The sequence below is a fragment of the Euwallacea similis genome, chromosome 17 (assembly GCF_039881205.1).
Source record: "Euwallacea similis isolate ESF13 chromosome 17, ESF131.1, whole genome shotgun sequence".
In the NCBI taxonomy this organism is placed as follows: domain Eukaryota; kingdom Metazoa; phylum Arthropoda; class Insecta; order Coleoptera; family Curculionidae; genus Euwallacea; species Euwallacea similis.
The window spans coordinates 829,519-855,926 of NC_089625.1; the positions used below are offsets into that span (position 1 = coordinate 829,519).

At 32.1% G+C, this 26,408-nt stretch overlaps 1 protein-coding gene, 1 non-coding gene and 1 pseudogene across 2 annotated transcripts; 1 reads left to right on the top strand and 2 right to left on the bottom strand.

Moving 5' to 3' along the window:
* Nucleotides 1–1,182: 1,182 nt before the first annotated feature.
* On the bottom strand, nt 1,183–25,693 carry LOC136414270 (heterogeneous nuclear ribonucleoprotein U-like protein 2). Its single transcript, XM_066398189.1, has 18 exons — nt 25,398–25,693; nt 23,837–24,039; nt 23,353–23,394; nt 23,050–23,290; nt 22,867–22,991; nt 22,594–22,809; nt 21,547–21,735; nt 20,290–20,535; nt 19,394–19,663; nt 19,211–19,333; nt 19,027–19,155; nt 8,168–8,336; nt 6,436–6,582; nt 5,313–5,501; nt 3,845–3,997; nt 3,458–3,604; nt 2,430–2,551; nt 1,183–1,815 (listed from the first exon to the last, which is right to left on the bottom strand). The coding sequence occupies exons 1-18, from the start codon at nt 25,531–25,533 to the stop codon at nt 1,804–1,806; spliced, it is 2,859 nt and encodes a 952-aa protein (XP_066254286.1). The 5' UTR covers nt 25,534–25,693; the 3' UTR covers nt 1,183–1,803.
* On the top strand, nt 21,011–21,104 carry LOC136414557 (U6 spliceosomal RNA; annotated as a pseudogene).
* LOC136414554 (U6 spliceosomal RNA) lies at nt 21,088–21,194 on the bottom strand. The gene has a single exon (XR_010752551.1). It is a non-coding gene; the product is annotated as a U6 spliceosomal RNA (small nuclear RNA).
* Nucleotides 25,694–26,408: the final 715 nt, after the last annotated feature.

The following is a 26,408-nucleotide window of genomic DNA, read 5'->3' on the forward strand; positions in this document are numbered from 1 at the left end:
TGAACCATCCTGATCCCTCTCTGCTTAACAAGGCAAACAAGATAATCCTGTTTTGTTTAGCCAATATCCACCGTACTGGAACAGAGCCAACAAGTATTGTAAACACTATACAGTATATTAGAATAAGTATGAACACCATTGTAAATAGTGCATACCCATAATATACCATATTGTAAATTACATAAGATGTTAAGAGGGTAAAAAGATCAATAGGTCGGTAGCCTGTTTCTGTAATTCTTGATTCCTTGATTGATTAATTGAAATCAAGATTATTACTACTACTACAACTAAAATTTTACACTAACAATAAAATTCCAAAATCCTTCAGATAAATATAGACTTTTATTATATAATTAAATATAGACTAAATATAAATATATTCAACCCTTAAATTTAATTTCATCAGAATCACAGCGCTCTTCTATTGGTCTTACTGATATTCATATTGTTAATATTCGGCAGAATGTCATGATTGAAAGCAGCTTGATATCCAAGTGTGGAATCTCCAGTGTCTAGCTTTGAGACACACTTAGATATATTTTATAATAAAGTTATAGTTTCGGAAAAAGGGGATATCGACTTTACTATTACACCTATTTCATTTACATATAAATATTTGGAATTTTTCTTGTAGTGATTGAAGGGAAAGGGCAACGGGATTGTCTTATTTGCCTTGTAAGGCAAACAAAGTTTCCAATGGACCACTTGTGACGATGGTCTTTTCATCTTGCTTGAATTTTTTGCAGTGTTTTGTCCATTTATTAACTTCAATTCTCATACTTCGAACGTGTTTAGTGAATTTCAGTTTTTTGTCGATTTGTGGACTCTCAAGCATTTTGTATTGTTTTTTGGTTTAATTGTGTAACAGTCTGATATTAGTGTTGGAAATTCTGCCATAATTTGAAGATTCGAGCAAGCTGAAGTTTTTTTTTTCGTTGGCTACCGAGTTATTTAGCATTTTAAAATATTTTTTCTTCCGTACAGACTATCAGTTTTCCATAAAACCTACGCAGACGCATACGATACTTTTTTAAGCCTAGTTTGAAGCATTATGCCGCATGAAATTACTATTAACGCTGAACTTATACTTCAAGTGGAGTGCACAAATGACAGGATGCAAACGGAGAATATGGACATTAAGGTGCGACACTTCAAGGAAGGTTCGATAATTAAGACTCAATTTTTTAGCAAAACCTTTTAATTTGTATACTATAAATATCTCAGAGTGAGATTAATACTACTGTACTTAAAAATGTTTGACCGTACGACGGAAATATGAGGGTTTAACCTATTATAAAATTGAATATACATAATGTACGAAAAAAATGTTGGCCAATTGTAATAAAATTATACATCTGAAAAAACCTCTTATCACTAAGAAGTTCCACAAAAAAGGTTATCATTTGATACTTTCTTCTAAAGTAACGATTCAGTGGAAACCAATAATAATATCGCTATAAAAAAAAATTAATTTTACACTCACAAAAACGTGACACTATCTTTAGGAGATGCTTTAATGATATTAAATATACTATTCAATGGATATCAAAATTAATTGAAGTGAAACAAACTAACTATTAATTCTATAGCATTGTAGGGATATCCCAGAAATTATTTTTAATCTTTTGTTTTTACCAAAAGATTCGTACAGACTCTAATCTACTAAGCTAATTTTAATGTTCGGTTCTCTCACAATATATTTTTTTTCATAAAGAGCTTATTAAGTTCACCACTGTCAAACAATGACTAGTGTTTCATGACGGATACTTCCAAGTTTTTAAATGGTGGTCAAAAAGAGATGATCTATTGCTTCTTCTGAAAGAAAAAAGAAGGAATAATGTCAAGAATTTGACAATTAATGGAAGCAAAATTTAATTACGAAAATTATAGTTACGAGTTCGCAAAAGGCTGGAAGAAAAGAGGGTTGCTTAAAATAAAATCAAGTAGGTTTAATGCAAATGCTGTCAAGGGATTTTTTTTTCAATATGAGCCCTCAATCCACAAAGAAATTATTAGAGTAATAAAAATCTAAAGAAACTGGGGGATAACGGTCTCTTGCACCTAATATATTACTTTTAACAAGAAATGCTATTAATAAAACTAGGCATACTAATAATAGATCCTTTGACAAGGTTTGCGTTCGCAAAAAAGTGATTTAAACAAGGAAACACTTTTTGATGTATTTTTGAAGTAATACTCCACTAATAAAAATCTGAATTCAAAATTTTGTAATTTGATTAAGATTTGAATTTACATAAGGCTGGCATTTTTTTTATGGTTGCGAGTTAGTTGTGCCTCTCTAACCACTGAAATTCGAAACGGACAACTTTTTATTTATTATGTATCGCACTGCACCTCTATTCGAAACGTGAGGTAATTTTTTATTTCCACTTACACAAACTTGTGGCAGTTAGGAAGAATAACCTTACCTGTTGATTTCCCCAACCCTGTTGTTGACCATACTGTCCGTAATAGTTCCAGCTTTGACCATAACCCTGACCGTAGTCGCCTTGAGCAGCGTATCCAGCCTGTGTTCCGTAGCCTTGATTACCTTTAAAAATATAAAAAAGAGGAAATGACGTTATATTTACGACAATCACGACGTTTGATATGTCGGAACGCACTATACAGATTTTATTGACTTTGCTCTAATTTTTTCATCCACGCTGTGTACTACAGCTATAACCATAATTTGAGCAAAATCTGTCTAGTTAAATGGAAGAGGACTATAATAAAGTATTCGTTGACACACTGAATATTACTCTATCAACAATTTAATATCAATATGGGATTAAAATAAAAGTAATATGGGATAATGACGTGGGAGGCATTCAATTTTCTATTAATTTCGACATACCGATTGATGAAATATGACAATTTGGTACTTTTTCCGGACAGATCTCTACTCTAGCCTCATTATTCAAGACTATTTGTTATGTACTGTATTGTCCATGCTTATATTGGTATGTTGAATATTTAATAATTTCGTAATAAGTCTACCAGAAACTTACAACAAATGAAATTAGAAGCGAAATCGAAAGTTTGAATCACAAACTCGGTTATGACTCTGATGTCACTATCAATGGTATATATGTAGTTGGGTTTATTTGGCATCGTAGTTTAAGAAAAATGACTCCCTTTTAAATACCCCAAACTTGAAAATTTCCAGAAAGGTAAGAAATGGCTTCTTTTCTCAAAGGCGCCAGATAATTTAGAAAACTTTCAGTTATCTACTTAGAGACTTTATGGTAAACAAACATTAAAATTTCAAAAAAATCTACCTATAATCTACCTCTAAAAATATATCTAGCAACAAGCCCTTGCTTGCATGACACACTAGACAAGACAAAAATACTAAATAAAATGCCAAAAGGTAATGCGAGGCAAGATATCGCTTGATTAAGTGAAAACTATAATTAGGAGAAATCTGGAACATCCTGTGCATCAGTGATCTTACCTTGAGATCCTCCATATCCACGTTGTCCTTGGTTACCGTATGTATTCTGTGTGGCACCGTACTTCCATGCCGCCTGTTGTTGGGCAGTTTGGTTATTCTGATTCCACGCACCATATCCGTGAGAGCCATACATAGAGGCATTCCAACCTAAACGTGAAAATAAAACTCTAAAAAAACAACCTATAGGGAATAACTGCATATGATGTAACTTGTTTTAGTTTTGTGTTACATGTTTTACATAGACACGCAGCCCACAGCTCTCAGAACTAGTCCGATCAACTATTGTTAGTGATGCAAAACTGCCGGTAATATATTTTTCGTTAAGAATATTGGTAATATGTAAAATTCGATAATACTGATAATAAAAATGAAATTATTTTTTCATACCTCCTTGATTGCCGCCAGATCCCCAAGCTCCGGCTCCGTTGCCTTGCCAAGAGTTGTTGCGTTGGCCGCCTTGATTATTGCGATATCCGCCCTGATTATTACGTCCGCCTCCGTATCCACCACCAATACGGTTATCACGAGGTCGGTTTTGATCTGCCTCACCAAAAAAGACTTATTTAGAAAAAATTTACTTCAATACGAAATGACAAAAGATTTTAACTTTGGTTAATAAAAATAAAAATATAATGCATGGGCAGGTCTATATAAAGTCTCTTTAACACAGAATGAGCAAGATTTAAGCATAGACTCTCACAAGTAATATAACAAGTATATTAAAAATGATCGATACAATTTAGAGCACGTTGCATGAATAGATATTGATCTAAAATTATCTAGAATCTTCAATGCACAAGTTGCCTTTTGGAAATGATTTCAAGAACGCCAGAAAGCGTTTTAATATAAATATTTATTACTCTTTTTCCTCTGGACTTAATTCCAATAAAAACTATATGAGGACTAATAGAAATTGAAGTCGTGCGAAAAGCGATCGGTTTGTAAAGTAATAATAAAAAACACTAAACTTCTTCTAATCTCGTTACCCAAAACCCAATTCAATTAGTGACACCCGTTTTAAAATAATTGGAAATAGTAACTGAAAAGTATGTATTTATTGTTATGACCAATTGTGTTGGAAATTGGCATCACCAATAAACTGCAGACACCTTTGAGTATGAATGACCAATGCATTAGTAAATAAGTTCGTGAACTTCTACATACAATTAAATGTTAAAATAAATAGAAAAAAAAATTGTTACTTTTTGAATCCAAATATTTTTTCGATGCATTATGTTTGTTTATTTTCTATATTTCATGTCAAATAAAATCCACATTTTGCAAATATGTTTAAATATTAGCGATTGGCCCCAATTGATAGACGAGTAACTGTCAGAACTTTTGATGAGTGACAAGTTATCTTTAAAATACATTTAAATGGTAAATGACATCAAAAGTTTTACAACAGTTACACAACTGTCGTTTTTGATAAATGTGGACAATGTTATGAATTTTACGAGCAAGTGATGTCTTGGAATATTTAGAGGGAAATTTAACTAATAGGTGAATAGCGATATCTGAGTAACGCATAATAGATGCATAATAAAATGGGGATATACATAAATAAGTAAAGGGAGAATCTGATTTTATCCATCCAAGAGATGCAATAACATAGAGGTGCATAATAAAAATTATATAACATAAGGCTTCTATTGTTGGCTTTGTGTGTTTTAAAGGGGGAAATACTATCTACTGAATTTTTGTGTCTTCTTAGTTACAAATGTTCAAAAATATGTTCGAATAAAATTATTTAATTATTACTACAGCAATTGTAAAATACATGCTGGGTATAAACGAAAACACTATTTAATTAAGAACATATTTTGACCGGGAAATTGAAGGTATTTAACCTCACCTCTTTGTGGCTGTCTCCATCCCACAGGTCCACCTTGGCGAAACTGCCCCGGCGGTCCTCGCATATCTTTTCTGCCCCATGCTGGAGGCGGTCTATTCCAACCAGGACGTTGGGGTGGGTATCTACCGAAACGACCTCCTCTTGGGCCGTAAGGTCTACGTAACCCTGGTCGAAAATTTCTCTGATGTTCTTTGTGGAAGAAAAATGGAGATAAAACATTCAATATTAAACTATTTTACTATTTTAAAATTTCAATTCGCTTTTAGAATTTAGATATTAATTTGTTATAACCGATTAACTGAGATTTGTTACGAATCTATTTAACAGTAACTTGTAATTTTAGAAATATATTAGAACACGTGAAAATGACTATTTATGTATTTAGTTGGGAAATGTAATTTGTACTAAGAGACTATCATGGCAAAACGATGCGATATACACAACATAATATGTTTTAATGAATTTCATATAAGACCTTCTTGATTTTGGTTTTGAACATATATAGAATTCGACACCTATGAACAGAAGAAATGTTTTGAATAATAATTTGCGATATCTACTTAATCTCCCCAATTTTGAAAAAACAAAACTTTTCCTACTCAGGTGTAAAAAGCAAAAGAATTTAAAAATCTAGCTTTCAATGTCGAACTGAGGAAAATTACCTTTTGCGTAGAACAGGGTGAAAAAAGAAGTGATGGCAATTCTCGATTATTTTATCAAAAATGTCAAGATATTCTAAGTGTGTTTCGTTCATTGAATATAATCTGAGAACTGCTGCATTCAGGTACCTATCTTATCGGGATTTCCTTATTATTGAAAAGAGAGGCGGTTAATTTTTATTATCACAGTTTAAAGTAGTATCACAGTTTTAAAAAGAGCTAAGAGCCTTCTCAATGTAAAATAAAATATTGTTAGGTAAAAGATAAAACTAAATGGAATGGGAAAGATTGAGATTATGATTGCCCACTAAATGAATGAACGAAGGTACAATTAAAAAAATATATATAAGTAGACAATTTTTTGCTTTTAGCCGCAGTTAAGCACCTCGATTTTACCAGTTAAACGACCGTATTCAACTGGACTTAAGATCACGTTTTCTCCGAATGCTTCCCATAATACTTACTTCTATTGTGTTGCCATCTCTTGAAGTAGCCCTTCTTGTTTGCTTCTTCATTGTACTCCTTAACTTTCTGTTTCGCTTCTTCCTCGTTCAAGTCGGGAAAAATCAGTTCTTCCACCCATTCGCATTTCTGGGGAAGCTCCATTTGCGCTAAAAAATATTATTGGATAATAACAACATACAGGAGCGGTTTTACCGGGAGAGAAAAAATCTATTTGTCCATGCCAATGTTACATTTCATTCCTTTGTTATTTATGAAATGTAATGGATGATTAGAAAAGCATGTTACCTTTTAGTTGCTTGGCCGATGAAATGATATTTCTACAAGATAGGCACCCAGTTAGACGTAATTAAATCTCAAAGTTATTATTAAAAAAATTTGATAATTTAAAACCAATCGGACAGAGAAAGAATTAATGGTTCTTTATAAAACTGGGTACATGTATCGAATAGCCTTATTTCAGTATATGAGCAAATAGCTAAAACTTTTCGTGCCTTTGGTTGGAACGTATTTTTTGCTTGCCATAATCCTGGCTCGCTTTAATAAATGTTGTGCACCCAATAAAGTTGAATAAATTAATAATTGAAATAGCAATAAAAGATCGAATTCTACTGCCACAGAAGAGCAATCTCAAAATCGATTTTGCCAAACTTCTTATGGATCAAATACCAAATTATTATTGTGTAACATTTCTTTACTTAATAAGACAAGCTACTAGAGAAAAGTTATAAGACCGAACATCTGTTCCTAACAAATAAATGATTTTTTTTATCTGCTTGTCTTTGGATAAGAGTGTTTTTTTGATTGATAGTTTTCTGGCAGCTTCTGACGTTAGTCTTAGTTATGAAACAATTCCCTTATTTCTGGTGCTGATAACATTAAAGAGACGTCAAAAATATCCGTTGACGAGTAGCTAAATAACTATTACATTGTGTTCTACCGACCAACTTAGGACCAAAGTTTGGCATTATTTTAGTAGACATAAACACACTCCCAAAACTTTCTCCTTAACCATGCGGCTTTTAAAAAGCTAATTTTTGTTATTTATCAATATAAAATGGATTACTTTGCCGAACCCTGCGCTTGGAATTTATAACTAATTGTAACTCTTAAATTTCATTGGTCCGTTAAAAAAGTGTTTCAAGTATAAAAAGATAAAGAGTAATAATGCGATGTTTCTTTATGTTTTAATAACATTAGAGCTTCACATCAAACCTAACAACGTAAAATTATGCCTAAAATTTCAACCCCCTGGCTTTATCAAGAGAGCCCTTATATACATATATATTTTAGAAACTTGAGATTTCCACTAAAAAATAAAAGTGATGTAAGAGTCCTCTAGTATTCGTTCCTTTAACACTGGCATGGACAAAGACAGTAACACAAATAACCCAAGAAATTCTACGAAAAATAATCATATTATAAGGAGATAGTAGGAAAAAACGAGAAATCCCACAATATGAATATTCTTACAGGAGGATACGGTGTTATAAGCACCTGAAAAAAAAATTAAGGACAATATTTTCGTAAGAAATCGATCATCAAATAGATAAAGAAACGTTAAATGTGTTAACCCTAAAATACTAAGTAAAATCATTCAAAATAATTGCCATGCATTGTTAAGATTTCTTAATGTAATTCTTAAAGTACAATTGAATAATTATTGTACTGTATTTCAATTTTTTCCAAAGACATGGCAAAAAATTCGAAGAAAAACATATCACAATTAGATACCTTTGAGGTCGTACATAGTAGACTCGGGTACACTTTTACCATAGTCGTTCTCCTGGTCCAATTGCCTACGCGCATGTTCCTCATCGTCGCAAACTACGATAACCGCCTTTCGGTTGAAACCTTCGAAGTTGCGCAGTTTGCGCTTCTGTGCATTCGGGAACACGTTCGTCTACCACAATATACGCTCAGAATTTAGTTATTGCCCACTATCAGTTGGCTATTAATTATAATTTTAATCCCACCCGCCCCCCACCCCCCATTCGTTTGATAGGAACAAGGTTTACAACGGGCGCATTGCAGCTTTGAACGAAACTTCGACACGGTTACCAATGAAACAAAGTGAACATTAAATTAACCCCGTTCTGCCACATATTTTAAGATAATATGGTTAAATTGCTATAATAAGCCACAACTCTCAATACAAAACTCTGATATTAATGAGCAACTAGGTTGCTACCTAGCGCATAAAATATTGTCATACTTACGACAGTTTTTTACTGATCAAATGTCGTTTACTTTAATTATGGGCGCCTTATCTGCACATTGCGAATAAACTTGCATTTGTGGTACTAATGTACTTTTTGTTCCTTTGTGGGGTGGCCCAATTCCAAATATAGCTACAGTTGTGGCATGCCCCTACAGGGCTTTATCGGTGGAGGCTTCCTACAAAAATACTAATAAACAAGTCAGTTGTATTATTTCTAACTCAGAATTTCGAATATTTAAATATTAGATAAACTTGCGTTGGCCTCTTTAATATTTTGCAGGAAATATGTGATGTCGGAGAATCAGCTATTTGCTGTAAAATGTCTGAGATGTAATGCGTTAATATTTCACAAATACGTGTTCTTTATCAATATTCAGCTGCAGAAAAGCTTTCAAGTATTCTCTAATAATTATATGCTCCATCTTTTCCTACACTCCAATTGGCCAACTTAACTTACATCTCAATATCCTGGAACGTAACCTTCTAATTGACTATTTCCCTACATAGTGTAAATGGGAATGATTCAATGTGTTGGTCTCTATCCTCTTGAAGTGAGTATCTAATCGAGTAGCCGTCACTAAGAAATATATTTCTCCCCCTTTAAATGCAGTCGAATTTCAATAAGTCGACCTGCGATAATTTGAATTAACACGACTGTCACTGGAACCATAAGTCTAAACAGCGTGTAATTTTTTACTTGATAACTCGAACTTCTTTTACTCGAATATCTTGATAACTCGAAAATAAACTTTTACATTTGATAAGTCGAATTTTCTGGGGAATTCCTTAGCTATACGGGTCTGTACTGGTTTATTTACAGCGAAGAAATGCAGACTGTTCGGTTTCTGCCCTACATGAGTTAATACTTATCGAGTATATTTTGTTACTGAATTGAATATTTATAATAGTGTGTTTACTTGTTTTGTTTATTACATATTTGTTGCAATATGTCATTGAAACGAACGTTGAAAACTATATATTGAAGAAAAGTTCCGACTTATCGAAGAAGTAGAAACTAGTTCTGGAAAGAAAGATGTAGCTGTGAAGTATGGCATTCCAGCAAGTGCACTGTCTACTATTTTAAAGAATAAACAAACAATTATTAACACGATTAAAAATAGATAGATTAGTGGAAGTTTAGAATAGTTTAAGTCAGCAAGAAGTCAGAATTTACTTGTATCCGAGGTGTTAATTAAACAAGAAGGGTTCAAATTTAGTCAAAAACTGGAAGAATCGAACTTAAAAGTAAGTACAGGTTGGTAAGATAATTGGAAACGAAGGAGTGTATTGATTGTCCACCACGATAGCTGAGAAATTAGGATTTAAAGTTTTTTTCTTAATTTTAGATCTGGTGTGTGCCATAAGGCTTGTGGAGAGAACAGTGATATGAGTGAGGAAGACTGTATTAAATGAAAACGTGACATATTACCTATTTATCTGGAAGGTTATCAAGCCCATGATATATTTAATGCAGATGAAACGGTCTTGTTTTTCAAATATCTCCCAGATAATACCTTAACTTTTAAAAATAATAAATGCCACGGTGGAAAGCATAGTAAATGGAGAGTTACATTGACGATGGGCGCAAAGACGGATAGATCAGAAAAATTAAAATTACTCTTGATAGGTAAAAATCAACCCCGTTGCTTCCGACGAGTCAAATGGTTGTCGCTCAATTACAAAGCAAATGCAAGGGTGTGGATGACAGCAGAACTTTTCGAAGAATGGTTATTTAAGTTAGACAAACAATTTTGAGACCAGAAAAGAAAAATTATTCTATTTATTGAAAACTGTCAGACCTATCCAAAAGACGTCTAAGAAAGTTTAAAATGTATCAAACTTGCTATTTTCCTTCGAATATGACATCCGGATTGTACTTGATCAAAGAGTGATACAATACAAAATATAATATAAAATGTCATTATCATCGCAGAATTCTGAAAAAAAAACCTTAAAATCCTTAGAAGAACAAAAAAACCAACATTACGTTAATGGGCTATGTTGATGAAATAACTAATACATGAACCATGGATGTAAAACCTAAGACAATTTCTAACTGTTTCAAAAACGCGAGTTTTGGACAATTCTATGAGTGGGATAAAGAAGATGAACTTCCTTTGATTTTCTTAAGTGAACATTTGAATGAAAAAAGTGAAGAAAAAATTCAACTACAAATGGAATGTGAAACTTGAGAAAATATCAGAAATATTCAAGGTGTCACCTTTGATGATTTTATGCATGTAGATAACGACATTGCTACTTCTGAATATCTTACAGATGAAGAAATTATGGAACTTTTCAGTTCTGAAACAGAATCTGTGCTGTTGGAAAGTAATAAAGATGACAGAGAAAGTGATGTAATGGAGGATGACTTGGAGTATGATTTGCAGCAACCACCATTAAATGAATTTATTGCAAATTCAATAAGTATTTTGTGTTCATATTTAAAAAACAATGAACATACAAATGATTTTCTTTATAACAGTTTAAATAATATTACAGCTTTTTTTTGAAAATTAAAATTAAAAAAAATACATATCAGTTGCAAATAACCCAGGTTTTTAAATAAAAATAAAATTATGTACGCCCACAACTCACATTTTACGTTATGTATGTATAATGTTTTAGTATGTTTGTATGTTCGATACTTTCACAGGTATAAATTTAAAATACTTACATATTATGTGTTTTATTTTATAACCCGAAGTCTTGATAACTCAATTTGTTTTGTGGCAAGTCGCTATTCGAGTTATCGAAGTTCAACTGTAATACCTAATAAACTTTATTAATTATTTATGCCTAGCTTGAGGCCTCAGCACGGTTACTCAAGGACTTCTTCTATTATACGGTCTCTCCATCATTACTAGTATGGAGATTTTTAAGCATATTAACCATTAAGCACAACAAAACTTATGAGATATACGCCTAGAACTTATCACATAAACCGACAGAAAAGGCTATCCAGCCTTATTTATAATAATAATAAAAGCCGTAAGAAACAATTTCTGCTGATAAATGACCACACAACTCAATATCCTACCAAGTGATCGAATCGACAATTATTAATATTAACGAATTATAATGAAGTATATTCTGCAAAATACATTTCCTACAAAATATGCCAGTAGTTTATCTAGTAATCTAAATATCAAAACATAATCAACACCTTAACGTTGACAACTCCTAAACATCCAAGATAGAGCAGTATGTATCACAACATACTACATTGCAAGTAGTAATCGGAGATGGATGCAATGGCATCATATAACTTGAGGCTACAAAGAGCCTATCGCGAAAGTATTTGCTACAATCTGTAAAAATAATTGTGTCCTTATCTTCACCATCCAATGCATAGCCATAATAACCTGTGTGTAAATGGATTAAAACACAAATTAATTACACGTAAATAACCGGTCTTATTTCGTTAATTTTGCTGCAATGCTACCGCCATAAACATATTCTTCTCAAACCCGCATGTGGCAGAATAAAACTTAATTAATTCTAATATTAAGGAATGAAAGAAAAAAATGGCAGTATTCGTAACATGGACTAAATATCCATAAGGATTAAATTAAACACTTAACTAACCGGGCCTACGGCCTCTATAACACAATGTTGATCCCACATTATCTTCAGTGGCCAAGTCAGCACCACAAAAATTCACATTCAACAATACCTTGTGTTTGGTAATCAATTTCGCATCTGTTTCCATGTTAACTGCCGACTAAATTTGGAAGACTTACCTCCTGTGTCACTTAAGGCCTACGATTTTTTTGGCAAGCATCAGTTTAAGAGAATATTTAAATTAAAAAGTACCACGTTTTTTCTTTTAAAATTGAAAAACTAGAGCTACTAATTCCAAATCCGCGTTATCAGTAAAATTCATAAATATGTCACATGGGCAGCTGTCTACAGTTTTGTACAAAAATATTGCAGGAAACATCAAATTATTATATTTCTAATTTTCTACGAAATAATTTTTGTATTTACAGTTCTTTTGGTTAGTTGACTGTTCGAACATTCGTGTATTTGAAAAACGCCATACCAATCAGAAAGTAATTTTGAGCATACAATGATGATTCTTATAAACGATTATTGAATTCTCATCTGATGATGACCATTACATGTCAGTAGAACATTAGAATCGAACAATAGAATTTACAGATGATATTCAAAAAATATTGTTTGGTAAACGTTTCAAGAAATCTCTTTTGCAAGTTCTCCGCAATTCATTTTTCAATGTTTCGGTTCTCGATTAGTTTTTATTAATAAAAACAGCTGTACCTTTAATTGGTTCTGTAAAAACGATATTTTAATAGATTTAACAAAACATTTTCAACGAAAATATAAACCCCTAAGGAGCGAAAAAAATACTACAGCTTTATCTTAAGAGAAGTGAAAAATAGTCATTTATATCCAGACCCATGTACAAAGGTGAAACGAAATTTACCTCTTGTATTTAAGTTTCATGACGAGAATATTACCTCTCCCCTAGTGATTACATTTAAATAGTAAATACAACAATTACTGGTAAGCAACTTACCTATTGTTGAATTGAATTAGAAGCATCTATTCTTATACAGGATGAATTTCAACGCGGGGATCTTGGTAACCACAAAAGCGTCGGTTAATTGGAAATAAATTGAGTTTTGCAGTAGAGATTAATATCCAATTCTACCATTTTACAAACTCCAGCTAGTTTAAAAAATATTTAAGAACAAAGGCAAATTTATCAAGCAAAAAAACGTCTCTTTTGCAATATTGTTTTCATAATTATGTTTTAATGGTTCCATTTTTGAAGATGGAACAGAATTAAAATTACTTTCCTACAACACTTTTCCAAGATCTATAACGTGGTCATATAATTTTTAAAATGACATTTCTATTTTGAAATACCATCTTCAACTTTAAAATTTGAAAAGTGAACGTGGCCCCAAAAGTGTCTTTGGGGTACTACATAAAATTCAAGTTATATCCGCGTCACTTCGATTGAAATGACCGCTGTGATTAATAAAAATAAGCGTAACACTGATGTTTATTCCTATGTATTCCCATATGTAGACGTTCCCTAAAAACCTAAGATTCTAAAAGTTTCCTGAAAAACCCCAAATATGAGATTTTTCTGATCAAATATCGTCAATCAAATACAACCAACATATGTAGTTTAATTAAAGATCAGCTTCAAGTCTTGTATTTTGACTACTGGCATCTTTGGTATAGGTTTGTACAACTCTCTAGGTACACTTTATCTATTTAAATAATTAATAACCAATATTGCTAAACAGAAAACGTTAAAAACCTTCGCCGATGATTTTTCAAAGGTACGTTGATCATTAGTCATGACTGTTATGACAGAGGTTTATTGTAACTAACGATCATTTGCACCTCATGATTTACCACGACTAACGATTATTTGCACGTCTTTACCATAAAACAATATTGTAATACACATAATAATGTTACCAAAATTGTTAAGAAAATTTTCGCCTTTAAAATAACCGTTTACCATTATTTAGAACAGTAAGATTGAAATGCAGCCATCTATATTTAACTAATTATATTTGCCTTTCATTACGTACCTCCAAGATAAAGTATCTATTAAGGAAATAGTATAATTTCGATTAGAATAGGTATTTCTCTGAGAAAAAAACACTTTAGTAAGCATCTGCCATGGGTTCTGCCTTGACTTCAACAGCTAAAAACGAACCATTTCTAATAATGCATTTTCTGATATTTAATGTAACAGCAAAAATACATAAAAATATTAAAGTTTCTGCCATTATTTTCTTTCTTTTGCACATATTATATCAAGTATTCTCCTTCTTCAGTATGCCCCAATTAGACGTTAATCGGATTGTTATAATCTCAATTTACATTTACGTGAGTACCAATAAAATTATCAGTCAATAAATTGCAGCTTTCAAAACTAGATCTTCATTTCATTGACATGCATGACCTTCCTAATGGACATCGACAATCTAATAAAGTCCCAAAAAAGAAACTGCTGGCATCTAGATAGTGCCGGACTAGCGCTCAAACAAGAAATCTTCAGTGTCACCAAATCTCAAGAGACTTTAACCCTAATAGCTCTTTTAATTTTAACCCTGTGTCTTCTTTATGTTTTCACCATAAAACATTTACAAATGGGCGATTACATCCTTATTTTAGGGAGAAAACACCTGTCACAGTTGGAGCCTGTCTACACAATTTGTTTCACAGCTTTCATAGTCTTTATTATTTCCCCTATGTGTTTTTCCTGGCCTCTCCATTTTATGTATTTCAGTTGGCATGTGCAGATGCAAGTCTTTATGCTAACGAAGTTTGTTAGAGGTAAAGAAGTATTAGAAATACAGAATTTCTTCAAAAGTTGGTTTATAGATTTAGGAGAGAACGTTGCTAAAGACTTTCCTTTGACACATTGTGGTGTAATCCAAGATGAATATCATCAACGCTGCATTTGGAGGAATTTAAAGTTCATTATTCAGCGACATACAGAAGTTTTGAGGTAATTATTAGTCCTTAAAATTTGTTAAAGAATTGATTATATTTTTCAGGTACAATCGAGAGTCGATGAGAGATTTGAGAGTTAGCATCACTTCTTTACTGCTGGGAATTTCTGGCACTTGCTTGTGCCTCAGTGCACTATGTATGATAGTAAGTAACTTTTCTGCAATACAAAAAAAAATCCCTATTGAATGTCAACATATTTAGATCATCAAACAACAAATACAAGCAGGAATGATGTTACTGGTTTTCCTAGTTTTTCTCGAAATGTTGGGATTTTCTGCTCAAGCCTATGAGGACAGGGTATATTTTATTTCTAAACGTGCCTAAATACTTGATCTAATGTTTTTTTTTTGTAGTTTGGTGCAATATACGACCTAGCATTGCAAGCTCCGTGGTATGAATGGGACATAAAGAATCGAAAAGCTTATTTGGTTTTGATTCAAAAGTCCGCACAAGTTGTACCGTATCGGTTCTTCAATACTCGTGTTAACAGAGCGTTCCAACTGGAGGTAAATTTCAGTTTTAAGCTGATAACTTGAAGTTAGACAATTGTATTTTTTCAGCTTTTGAAAGCCATATATTCGGTTGCCAGTGTTCTCATTCATTTCTACTTTTAGAAAAATATTTCCTAAATGTAGTTATTATTTTAAATATGATGAATTATGATGAAAATATATCTAGATAGTTTTTGTCATTTTGCAAACAATGATAGTCAACACTTCGTCTCAAAAGTATATCAAATTAAACGCCGACACCGATACACATTTTCGCGATTTTAAAAATGTCTGAATATTAAGAGATGTAAAATTGCATTTCCAAGGCTCTAGAATCTTAAACAATACAAATACATACAGCATTGTGGCCTTAAAAACAATTTTAATCATCTCGTCTTCTATCAAACATTTTTTATCTACTAAGCGTTATTTTATGATTTTATTGATAATTTTTATTTTATATCATTAGATATTATTGATTTTATCATAAAATTTAAAACAGGAATGGAAAGTTATTTAAAATTTGTTAAACGAAAGTCAATGGTAGGTAGAAAGGAAATAACCGCGAAAAATCAAACGTTTAGAATTTCGTTTTTCTTAAATATTATAAGAACTACTTTTATATAAAAATAAAAAAAACTTTCTTAAGGAATTACCTTATTTCCATAGCAGATTTTAGAAAATGCTTCTTTTTTACTATTGATGCAATTTTCAAAACTAAAAATGATTGACAAATTTCAGAAAATACTATAGCACCCATAAAAAATTGTTTTGTAATATTTGCATGTTGGGACAAATTTTATGATTTATTTAGTATCCCTTTAAAGTATCTTCTATATGATGTGTTTGTTTCTCTAAAGACATTGTGCATTTTTAAGATCATTACTATACTTTTACAAAGTATGGTCTAGGTTAAATTGCCAAAAAAATCAACTAAAGAGACAGATAACCTTATGAAGATCAAAAGTATAGGCGTTCATTAATTCTATCTACTTGAAAAACTACATATTCGTTAAAACATATCTAAAATAGACACGTACATATAATTACAGTTAATTTCAGTACATAAAATCTATGACACACTCTATTGCATTAATAATTTCTTGGTTAATTAATATCTTTCAACCTTACTGACTTATTCATCAATATCCACATACAGCAAATATTCTAAAGTAAACTTATCATAAACATTTACTCATAGAACTGGTAATAGTGATTATCAACGTGTTAACGTAATTTGCCGAATTTTTTCTGACATTACATTACAACCTAAACCATTATGTCTTGTATAAAGGTATCCGAAAGAAATAGGTGATCTTGGAAAAAAACAGGTTCATCTTTATGAATTTATATTGGCTACGATCATCACCATTGTATTGCCGCGTCACCTTTTTTTACATTAACTAATTGTCACATTAAGTTAATTAATGAATGCCAACGTGTCAATTATTCCAATCATATTCACAAGCGCGCATATTGTTATTTCGTTATTCCACTCTAAACTATGAACTACTGGCATTATCATATTATGCCTTAGCCTCAAACGAGTAATTTTTTTTTGTTTCGGGTTGCGTTACTAAATACACATCATCTTTTTCAGACATGGATTTTTTCAACTAAATTTCGGTTTGTTGACTAATTCCAACAAAAATGGTATATACATATAATAAGATATCATTTATTATAACATTTTATTGCTTTTACATTGATAACAAAAAATTTAAATTTTAATTAACGAAATAAAAAAATTACATAAAATGATAACTGGTTATGTCCAATTTTTCTTGAAAATAAAAGAAGAATCGAAACTTAGGGAAAAAAGTTCATGATTGTGAAAAGCCGACACGTCGAATTTGAAAGAAAAGTGGCTACTATGATGTAAAACTTAGTGTTTCTCTTTTTTTCTGCGTTTATCACGCCGTTAAATAAAATATAGAGCGTCTACGATAGTGACTAATCTGAAGAGTACCTGGCAGTTGTAAAAGGCACTGAAATGTAAGTATTTGCTCCTGTTGACATCAATTGGTGGTTTAAAATTTCTTGAAATATTCACTGGAAAGACATTATGGAGTTGGCAAAAATGATTTGGGGATGGTAATTTTAGGATTATTGTTAGGCTCGTTACGTAGGTAACGGTTACTTTAAAGGTGATTAGCTACATATTGTCATGATTCAATGATTCCAATCAATGGATAATTTTCCAAAAGTTTGACAATTTTGTCGCAATATTATAAGTCCTGACTGATAAATAAAATGGGTCGGAAAGTGTCAAACACATTTCAGGGATGCCAATCTGACCAAAACATATTATAACCTATCATTATTGTTAAATTGTACGAGTTAAAAATCAAATTACACCAAGTTTATATTTAAGTTTTTTTTTGTATGACTTAGCGGTAAAGCCGCAGTACCAAGATCAAATGTGGCAATGAATTTGGATTTTGTCTCAGAAGTAATAAAGCAATCTGTCGATTTTTGTTAACAAAAGATATGCTTATTGTGTAAGCTATACGTCATTTTTGTATCAAAGAAAGATTTTACAGAGACTCATCAATATGACAAGCTGTTAGGTTTCACGTCACATGACCTCAACTATAAAAAATTACACCCAACAATATATGTCTAGAAAACTTACAACTACTGCAAATTGCGAGTTTCGCGGGTGTTGAAGCAGACGACAATATAAAATAAGGTGAAACAAGTAAAACGTTTACTTCTTTCAGTACGTATTGCTAACGGACCTGTTAAACTAAGAGTACCGTAAATAGCGAATAATAAGGTTTAATGAACTACTGAATTTAGTTAGAATTTATTATTGTAAACCTTGATCGTTCAAACATTCGACAAGGCTCTTGTATCAATGAATTCAAATCCCTTACGTTATATATTCGTTAAATGAAATGATTCATTTTTTTCTATCATAAATTTCCTTTGAAGTAATACAGTCAACTGATTTAAAGTGATATCCATTATTAAGACATCCTGCTGCGCATGAAAACTTATTGCCTTGTTAGAAATTACAGAGTGGCGTACGAGCAATATGGCTGTTGTATTATAAATTTTGTGTCAAATATTCGTAAATTGAACATCACAGTATTATCTTTTTTTTCATGGAAAGGAATAGTGCATCACTAATGGAACACAAACAACAAAAACTGATGCTTGTCAAAGAAACACTTCTCGCGAAGCCTTAGCCTAACCTAGACCTAGATAGTTACCTTCCACTTGAGGAAAACTCTCCGAGCTGAAAAGAGCACTACTTACCGTTGTCGTACGACCAAACAGCACTTTTTTAACTGTTCACGTATGTAAATGGCTTACCAATAACGCAGAGGATTGAACAAAACCTTCCTACGTCTACAAAATGTTACCTGATCGATGACGTAATTACGCCGACGCAAAGCTGCTTGGTCCGTTAGCTGGTTGAGGCATTTCTGGATTCGATCCACTAGTATCTTCCAAGAACCTCGGAAATGAGATTTAATCGGCTCACCTTGGACCTAATAATGCATATATTCCAAGCATGAACCTGAATGTGAAAGTGGATTTACTTACTGTCATTCTATCGAACAAAGGATTGTTTCCAATAACCGTATACTTTTTATCTAAATTGGTGGCCACGTGGTTCTTTACCCAATGAGTTTTTCCCGATCCAGGCAAGCCGATTAATAGGAAAACCTGAATTTACCGAACCGAACTAATTAGACAGATTTCTGAATAAGCTGACAAAACACTAACCTCACAGTCTTCTCGTTTCTCAGGCCTTCGCGGTCCCTCAATTTTATGTTCCGCTTGCTCTAGGAATTGGTACGTTTGAAGTGGCTCTGGATGAGGGAACCACGGCTCCTTGTCGCCGAAATTCACCTCATAGGCATAGTTGCGACATAAAATATGAGGGAATAAACTGAAGTTTTCTTGCGGCAATTCCGAACGGGGCACTGTGATGGCAGTGGGTTGTAATACGCCGTTTACCGTATATGTTATGGTGACATTTTCATCATCAATATTCTAGAATAAAAGAAACCGTTATTTACATGTGCTGAAAGAGCAGTCGTCAACTTCTACTACTAGGTTCTTGACTGATCAGGTAATATTTTATCAAAGTACTTGATTGACTTGATATGAAAGTACTTGGTTTCAGTCGTACTGGTTGACTATGTACATATATTAAACTGATGCACCTGACAGTTCATGAATTAGTTTTAAGTTCCAGTTGCTTGAAAATTTGGCACATAGTAACTTAATGACAGTGAAAATAATTTTTAATTTAATTTAAGGCCGGATTTTAGGATGAATAAACTCAAAAAACACAATTTATTACACAAAACTCATTAAACCGAATGAAATTAGGTTAAATATTAATCTTTTTTGTAACGACTTTGTCTATCGTCCATAACATATAAAAAATCCACGAAAGCGACAGACGATAACAGACATTTAATTTTTCTTTAATTTCGGCAATCAACGTTTACCTGATTGAACTTTTGTTGTTACCGAAAACTGTATAGATCAAAAGTAACGATGCCAAATTAAATTACTTCCTAAAAACATTTTAATTTAAAAGCACTCTAATGTTTAACTCTGGTATTTTGATTTTTGAAACTTACAAATTTTACAAACTTACAAATACTTACAAGATAAGCTCCAACAATATCTCCCACTCCAAATGAAACTCCATAATCTTCAAAATTGTTTTGAGAAATGAATTTACCAGTTGATTCATAAGCGTATGAATATTTAACTTCACCCAGCTGCAGCGAAGTTTCAGGTAATGAGAAGCCGACCCGAAAGAGATGGGTAGGGATTGGGGGAAGATGAGACTTATCCTCCGGCTTCACTTGATTTTCTTCTGATTCCTCTTTCTCAATTTCCGCCTCCTCCTAATATTAAAATTCAAAATTCTATTCGATAAAAATGACATAAATGATCAAAATGTTAGAAGGATTTAAATATTATTGTTCGCGGCCGATATTCACAGCTTGTTAAATCAACTATGATATTGGAATACTTATGCCATTCAGAATGAACAAGAAAATAAATTTCTTTAGATTTGAAATATGATTACACTTCTTATATTCACTATTAATTCAATATTAGAATGAATCTTTAATGACAAAACGTAATGTTTGATAATAAATAAACAATTGTTTGTTTTTTTGGGTCCACGGTACATAATGGACATTTTTAGTTTTAGAGATTTTTGAAAAATTCAAAAACAGGGTTCTTATTAAATTTAGAAACTACTTAGATAATTGATTGAATTTTTACAAAAAATTTTCCATGAAATAAAATGTCTTACAGGACCATGGAGTGACTAGAGGTGCAGGGTGGGGTAAGGTAAGGTAGGTAGGGTAACCAAAATGTAGTTTTGGAAAATTGGAACGATAGAGATTAGCATGGCCTCTGCATAAGGATGACACGCAAAATTGTGGAGATTAGGTGAAGTGGTAATACTGTCTGTGGTAATCCTTGCACAGGGGCCATGCTAATCTTCTCTGTATTCTTCCAATTTTAGTATATGTACCGTCGAAACGAGTACATTCTAACCTAGTCTGACCAAAGCAAATATACACCTAAATCAGGTTTTGTTTACCCCACCCAGCACCCCTTTTCACTCCACGGTCCCGTAAGACACTTTATTTCTAGAAATTTTTTTTGAAAAAATTCAATTTTTCCTCAGTTAGATAATATCTAAATTTAATAAGAACCCTGTTTTTGAATTTTTCAAAAATCTCTAAAACTAAAAGTGTCCGTTATGTACTGAGGATCCGTTTTTTCAAAACAAAAAAAGCAAGTACTGCAAAATATTAAAAACCTTTAAAAAAAGTAAAAAAAAAAGATAAAATCTTACAAGTTTGTGACAAACAAAAAATATGTATAAAATTTCGTACCTCTTCGCCCTCTGTTTTTTCAACAGCGACTTCATTAGTTGCGGCACCCTCTTCTTTCTCGCTATTTCCCGATTCTCCCTGCTTATTTTCTTCCATATCTTCAGTATCCATTTTCTCATCTCCGTTTTCATTTTCTGGAGTTTCTTCTTTGTTACCTTCAGAATTTTCATCTAGATTTACTTCTTCATCCTGAAATTATACAACACATTATTGTTTCTAATCATAACACGTAAAGTGACAGTTCTTTTATTCAATATCGCTGATTAAACGGCTTTTAATTGACAAACTAGTTACATAATGAAAGGTGTTTCTTCAATTCATAACTCAATTGACAAATGGAACCACTAAAGATAATTAATTTTTCAGTTTAGTTTTTTATTTTACTTAGTTCTTGTCTCTATAAAGACTGAAAATATAAATGACCGGAAAATAAAATTGTTTTGACAAAATTGTCAACAAGTTAAAGTTAATTTAAAAAAATCAACTCTTACGGTACTTCATTTTGGCCTAGAAGAAACACTCCCTCGTCGAAAAAATGGTGAATAATTTCAATATGACAATATTTGGTACAATATCCAATCTATTGAAATAGGGATTGTTGCCATGGATTCCATTGATAATTGGAGTTGTTCCAATTACAAGTGAAGGAACTTTACTTCTAAATACTGATGGCAAATTCGTTACATATTTTACATGTCAGACAAATGCAGATAGCTTTGGCTAGTGATATTATTACACTGAGTGCGCAGTGGTCCGGGTACCCGAATTCGCCATAACTAATAGCAGCAGATACCTTGATTATTCAAACCTGACACAATACAATTTACCTACATGCATGTCTTGCTGTCAAATAACGTCAAGGTCAATACTTATTTTCTAGACCCTTTACTGTCAACAAATGGAGAGTAACTTAAAATTCAAATGAAAACTAAAAGCTCGCTAGTACATGGTTTGTTGATTATTAAATCCTTCACAGGAACAAACATATTTTAACATTAATAAAATGTTAAAAAGATAATAGTCAATGAAATAACTTGCTAAGCTCACCTTTTTTTCTTCTTCATCTTCAAGTTTTTCTTGGCCACCCTCTGGTTTTTCTTTGACTTCTTCAGGCATATCTTCATCACCTTCAGGCTTTACCGACTCTGTTTTACGACGATCAAATCTGAACCTTTCCCTGTGAGATTTGTCCAATCTTTCTAGCATTCTGTCAGCTAAATCGTCCCACTTCAGTTCCTCTGTCAATTTCACTTCAAAGCATACCTGAAGACAGACAACATATTGAAAATCCAACTCGCAAATCTTATTACTGCACATTACCTTTCCTGACGAAACTCCATGAGTTGCTCGGACTCCAGCCCAAACATATCCAAAGCAACCCTCAGTAAGTGGTTTCGCACTTAGGAATGTCTTGTTGTCAATTTTAAGGTTTAAGTCTGAGTCAACTGGTATTTAAGTTGGTATTAATTTGATTATAGTTTAATTTGGTAAGGAAGTACTTACCCCAACTCAATAAAGTTTTCTCTAAGTCAATTTCTGGCTCATCTTCCCTTGGTGGCGGTCTCTCTCGAACTGGAGTCTCTGTGGTGGACTCCTCAAGATTCTCTGCAGGATCTTCATCCTCACGCCGCTTTTTCTCTCTTCCTTCATTATCTTCATCATCATCTTCATCATCTTCATCACGTTTCCTTTTAGCTCCATGACACTCAACTTCTATTTGTTCATCATCTTTTTGTGTCTCAGCCTAAAATAAGATGTTGGTCTTAGGCCTGTAAATGCAATGATTTTTCTAAAATAAAAATCTACCTGATCATCCTCCTTTGGTGTTACTGAGGACTCCTGATTAATCTGTAAAAAATATTAATGGTTAAATGTTTATTTGGAGTCAAATATACCATGTCTTTGAAAAATCTTAGAATGTTTAAGATGTGCACTATAGCAACCTCAACACAAGCAAAGCTCAGTCATTTTAACAGTTTTTTTACAGTGTGTGATTGCTTCAAAGATTGGAAATAAATAGAAATTGTGAAATGGAAATTTTTGTGAGACTTATTTTAAACTTGTGTTCTTATTAACAGTATATGAACAGAAATAAAGTTCTATGAAGAATTTTTCTTTCACAACTGAAAAAGCTATTTTTGAAACAAATGTAGTTCCAAAGTTCTAATAAAGTAATAAGCAACGACCTATAAGAGAATTATGACTAATGTATGTTGCACAAGCAATTCACAGTTGAAAATTTCATAATATATATTTTGGCCGATATCATATTTACATTACATGAAGTTACCTTCTCTGGTGAAGATTTACTGGCTGGAGACAGACACTCCTTCTTTTGTATTGGTATTTTCTGAGGAGATGGTGAAACTTCCTTCTTGGGCGAAGTTGGAAGTTCTCTTTTTGGAGATGGGCTTTTAGATGGCTCCTTTCTGGGCGATTCTAATTCTTCCTCTGCTTCTTTATCACCTGCTGACAGGACTTCTGGCTCAGAATCTAGGATTGCAATTTAAACTTTAGAAATAGTCTGAGAGGCACTATATTAGAAGATGAAAATAATCAACTGCAATTATGTAAGGACTATGAGTTATAACTTTTGGTTTTATATTAATAACTTTAAGTAATGCTTTATTTATTTATTTTATGTTATATGTATATTTGACTATACAGAGTTTTAAAAAATTCTACATATTGACACTTTTCAAAGTCAGAATCTGTTAGGTATTTTTCAATGCAGAGTAATTTTGAGTAAGGAAACCCAAGAAGTGATAAAATAAATTGTTTCACCTATTTATTCCAGTTCTCTAGTACAATTTTAAACACTTAACTAGTGTTTCATTAAATGGGTATCATAATTTACAAGATCATTTGTTTTAGAAGGAGGAAAACTTAATTTTAAAATCACAATAATATACTTGGTTGGTTGTTCCCTTATTGAAAATTATCTCGAAATTGAATGCCCTATTAATTGCTGGTATTTTGTCGTCACATCACAAAAAAAATTACAGCAAGAAGTGGTGTTGCACCAATATTTTGGGTGTCTGGGCAGATGTCAGTACCATAGCAGCAATTTGTTTCTTCTGCCAAGGTAAACAAAAAAAATAATAAATTGCAAAGTGAATCATATGACAAATAACATTGAGTGTGTATCCTATCGAAACCTATTAAAAATTCTAAGATAAAAAATTGAGTATGATGGTTGAAATGATTAGTGACTAACTAAAACTGGTATTGATATAAAATTTGAAAACACACTAGTAAAACCTATGTTGTAATCTAATAAAAGGTAAAACTGATCAAAATAGCAAAGTATATCCTAATACATATAATACATAATACATAAATAATACCTAATACATAATGATGGTAATTAAAAAAGGCTTAATCTTGTTTTACTGTGGGATATAAGGTTTGATTCCTTTAAGAATCACAGCATCTTATTTACATATATATATATCCTTTTAAAATGTAAACAAACTTCTTTCTTGAATTATTTTAGTTGTTGATAAAAATATAAATAGTAGAGATATACTAAAATCAAATTTTTAAGTAAATTTGGGGGTTAGGAGGAACTCTACTAAAGCTCTCCATATATTAAATTTACTTTATCATGGATATACTGAATTAATGACGATTCAAAACAAATGTTAACATACCTGCAGGCTTTAATAACAAAAAAAGACATTACAACATTGGGATATAATTTTAATGGAGAGAGACAGTGTGTTTATTTTAAGTTATGATCACTCAGTAGAGTGGAATTGAGAAAACAAGGGAATTAATGACTATTAAAAATATGTTATCTATAAATTTAAGAAGTAAATCGAATTTATGAAAAATCGAAATAAACTTACCACCAGCAGTAGCAGATTCAGCGTCCAAAGCATCCTTCAAACGTTTCACTAGAGCGGCTTTAACTCCTTTAGTGTCCAAGCCCCGCTGTTGTAATTCCTTACGTAAATCAACAACCTTTAACTTTTCCGGATCCATGATCACTTTTTAGAGAAAGGTACGTAGGTACTATGAGCTTATAGGAATTACAAATTTACTGAAATAGAACATAAAAACACTGAAACTTGTCACGACACCACAAAACGGCTGCTACTAAACGTGTGATGACCACTTTCTCAAAATGGCGGATATATTGACAATGTTGACGTTATGAAATTGTCAGTAAGTGATTGTCATTCAACCAAACCGGATATAAATTTTGTTTCCATTTACTAGGAATGATGGCGAAAAGTGAAACAACAAATCTGCCCGGCAAAATAAGAAAACCAGGAATTAATGAATAAGAATATATTGATTAGATTTAAACTTATAATTATATTTCAGTGTTTTGCTTATAAGGGTATTGTCTCTACTACAGCCTTCTTGGCATTGTTGCCACAATATTTTATAGAGAAGAAAAACTTTTTCTACATAACCACACTTCCATTTGTGTTTACATATTTTTTATATACAGTTTTTATCGAAACATTAGCTTAAATCTAATCTAACGATAAATTTAAATATTATAAGATGCCTAAGGCATACTTGCGTATATTAGTTTACCCATAGTGAAGAATCACAATGTGTTTGTCTGTGAACCTATTGATAAGTCTTAAAACACTGCTTAGTACTACTGCACTACCGATTATTGAGTGCTCTATGTGCAAATAATAATATAATAAGGTTACTTTATAGTACAGTATATGAACAATACTTACATTAATAAATTAATTTGGAATGTAGCAATCTGCAAATTGAATGCGCAACATGAAAAGTTCGGAAAAAGTAGTCTTCACAATGTTTTTACAAATTAAAAAAATATTTTGAATTCAGAGAATGACAGTACTTTTCTGAAGGTGCCATTTTTTGGTTTT

Coding starts and splice junctions, on each gene's coding strand:
- LOC136414270 (XM_066398189.1), bottom strand. CDS start 25,533: ATGGATCCGGAAAAGTTAAAGGTTGTTGATTTACGTAAGGAATTACAA. Junction 3,605..3,844: donor ATCTGGCGGCAATCAAGGAG/GTATGAAAAAAT, acceptor TTTCACGTTTAG/GTTGGAATGCCTCTATGTAT. Junction 2,552..3,457: donor TGGATATGGAGGATCTCAAG/GTAAGATCACTG, acceptor ATATTTTTAAAG/GTAATCAAGGCTACGGAACA.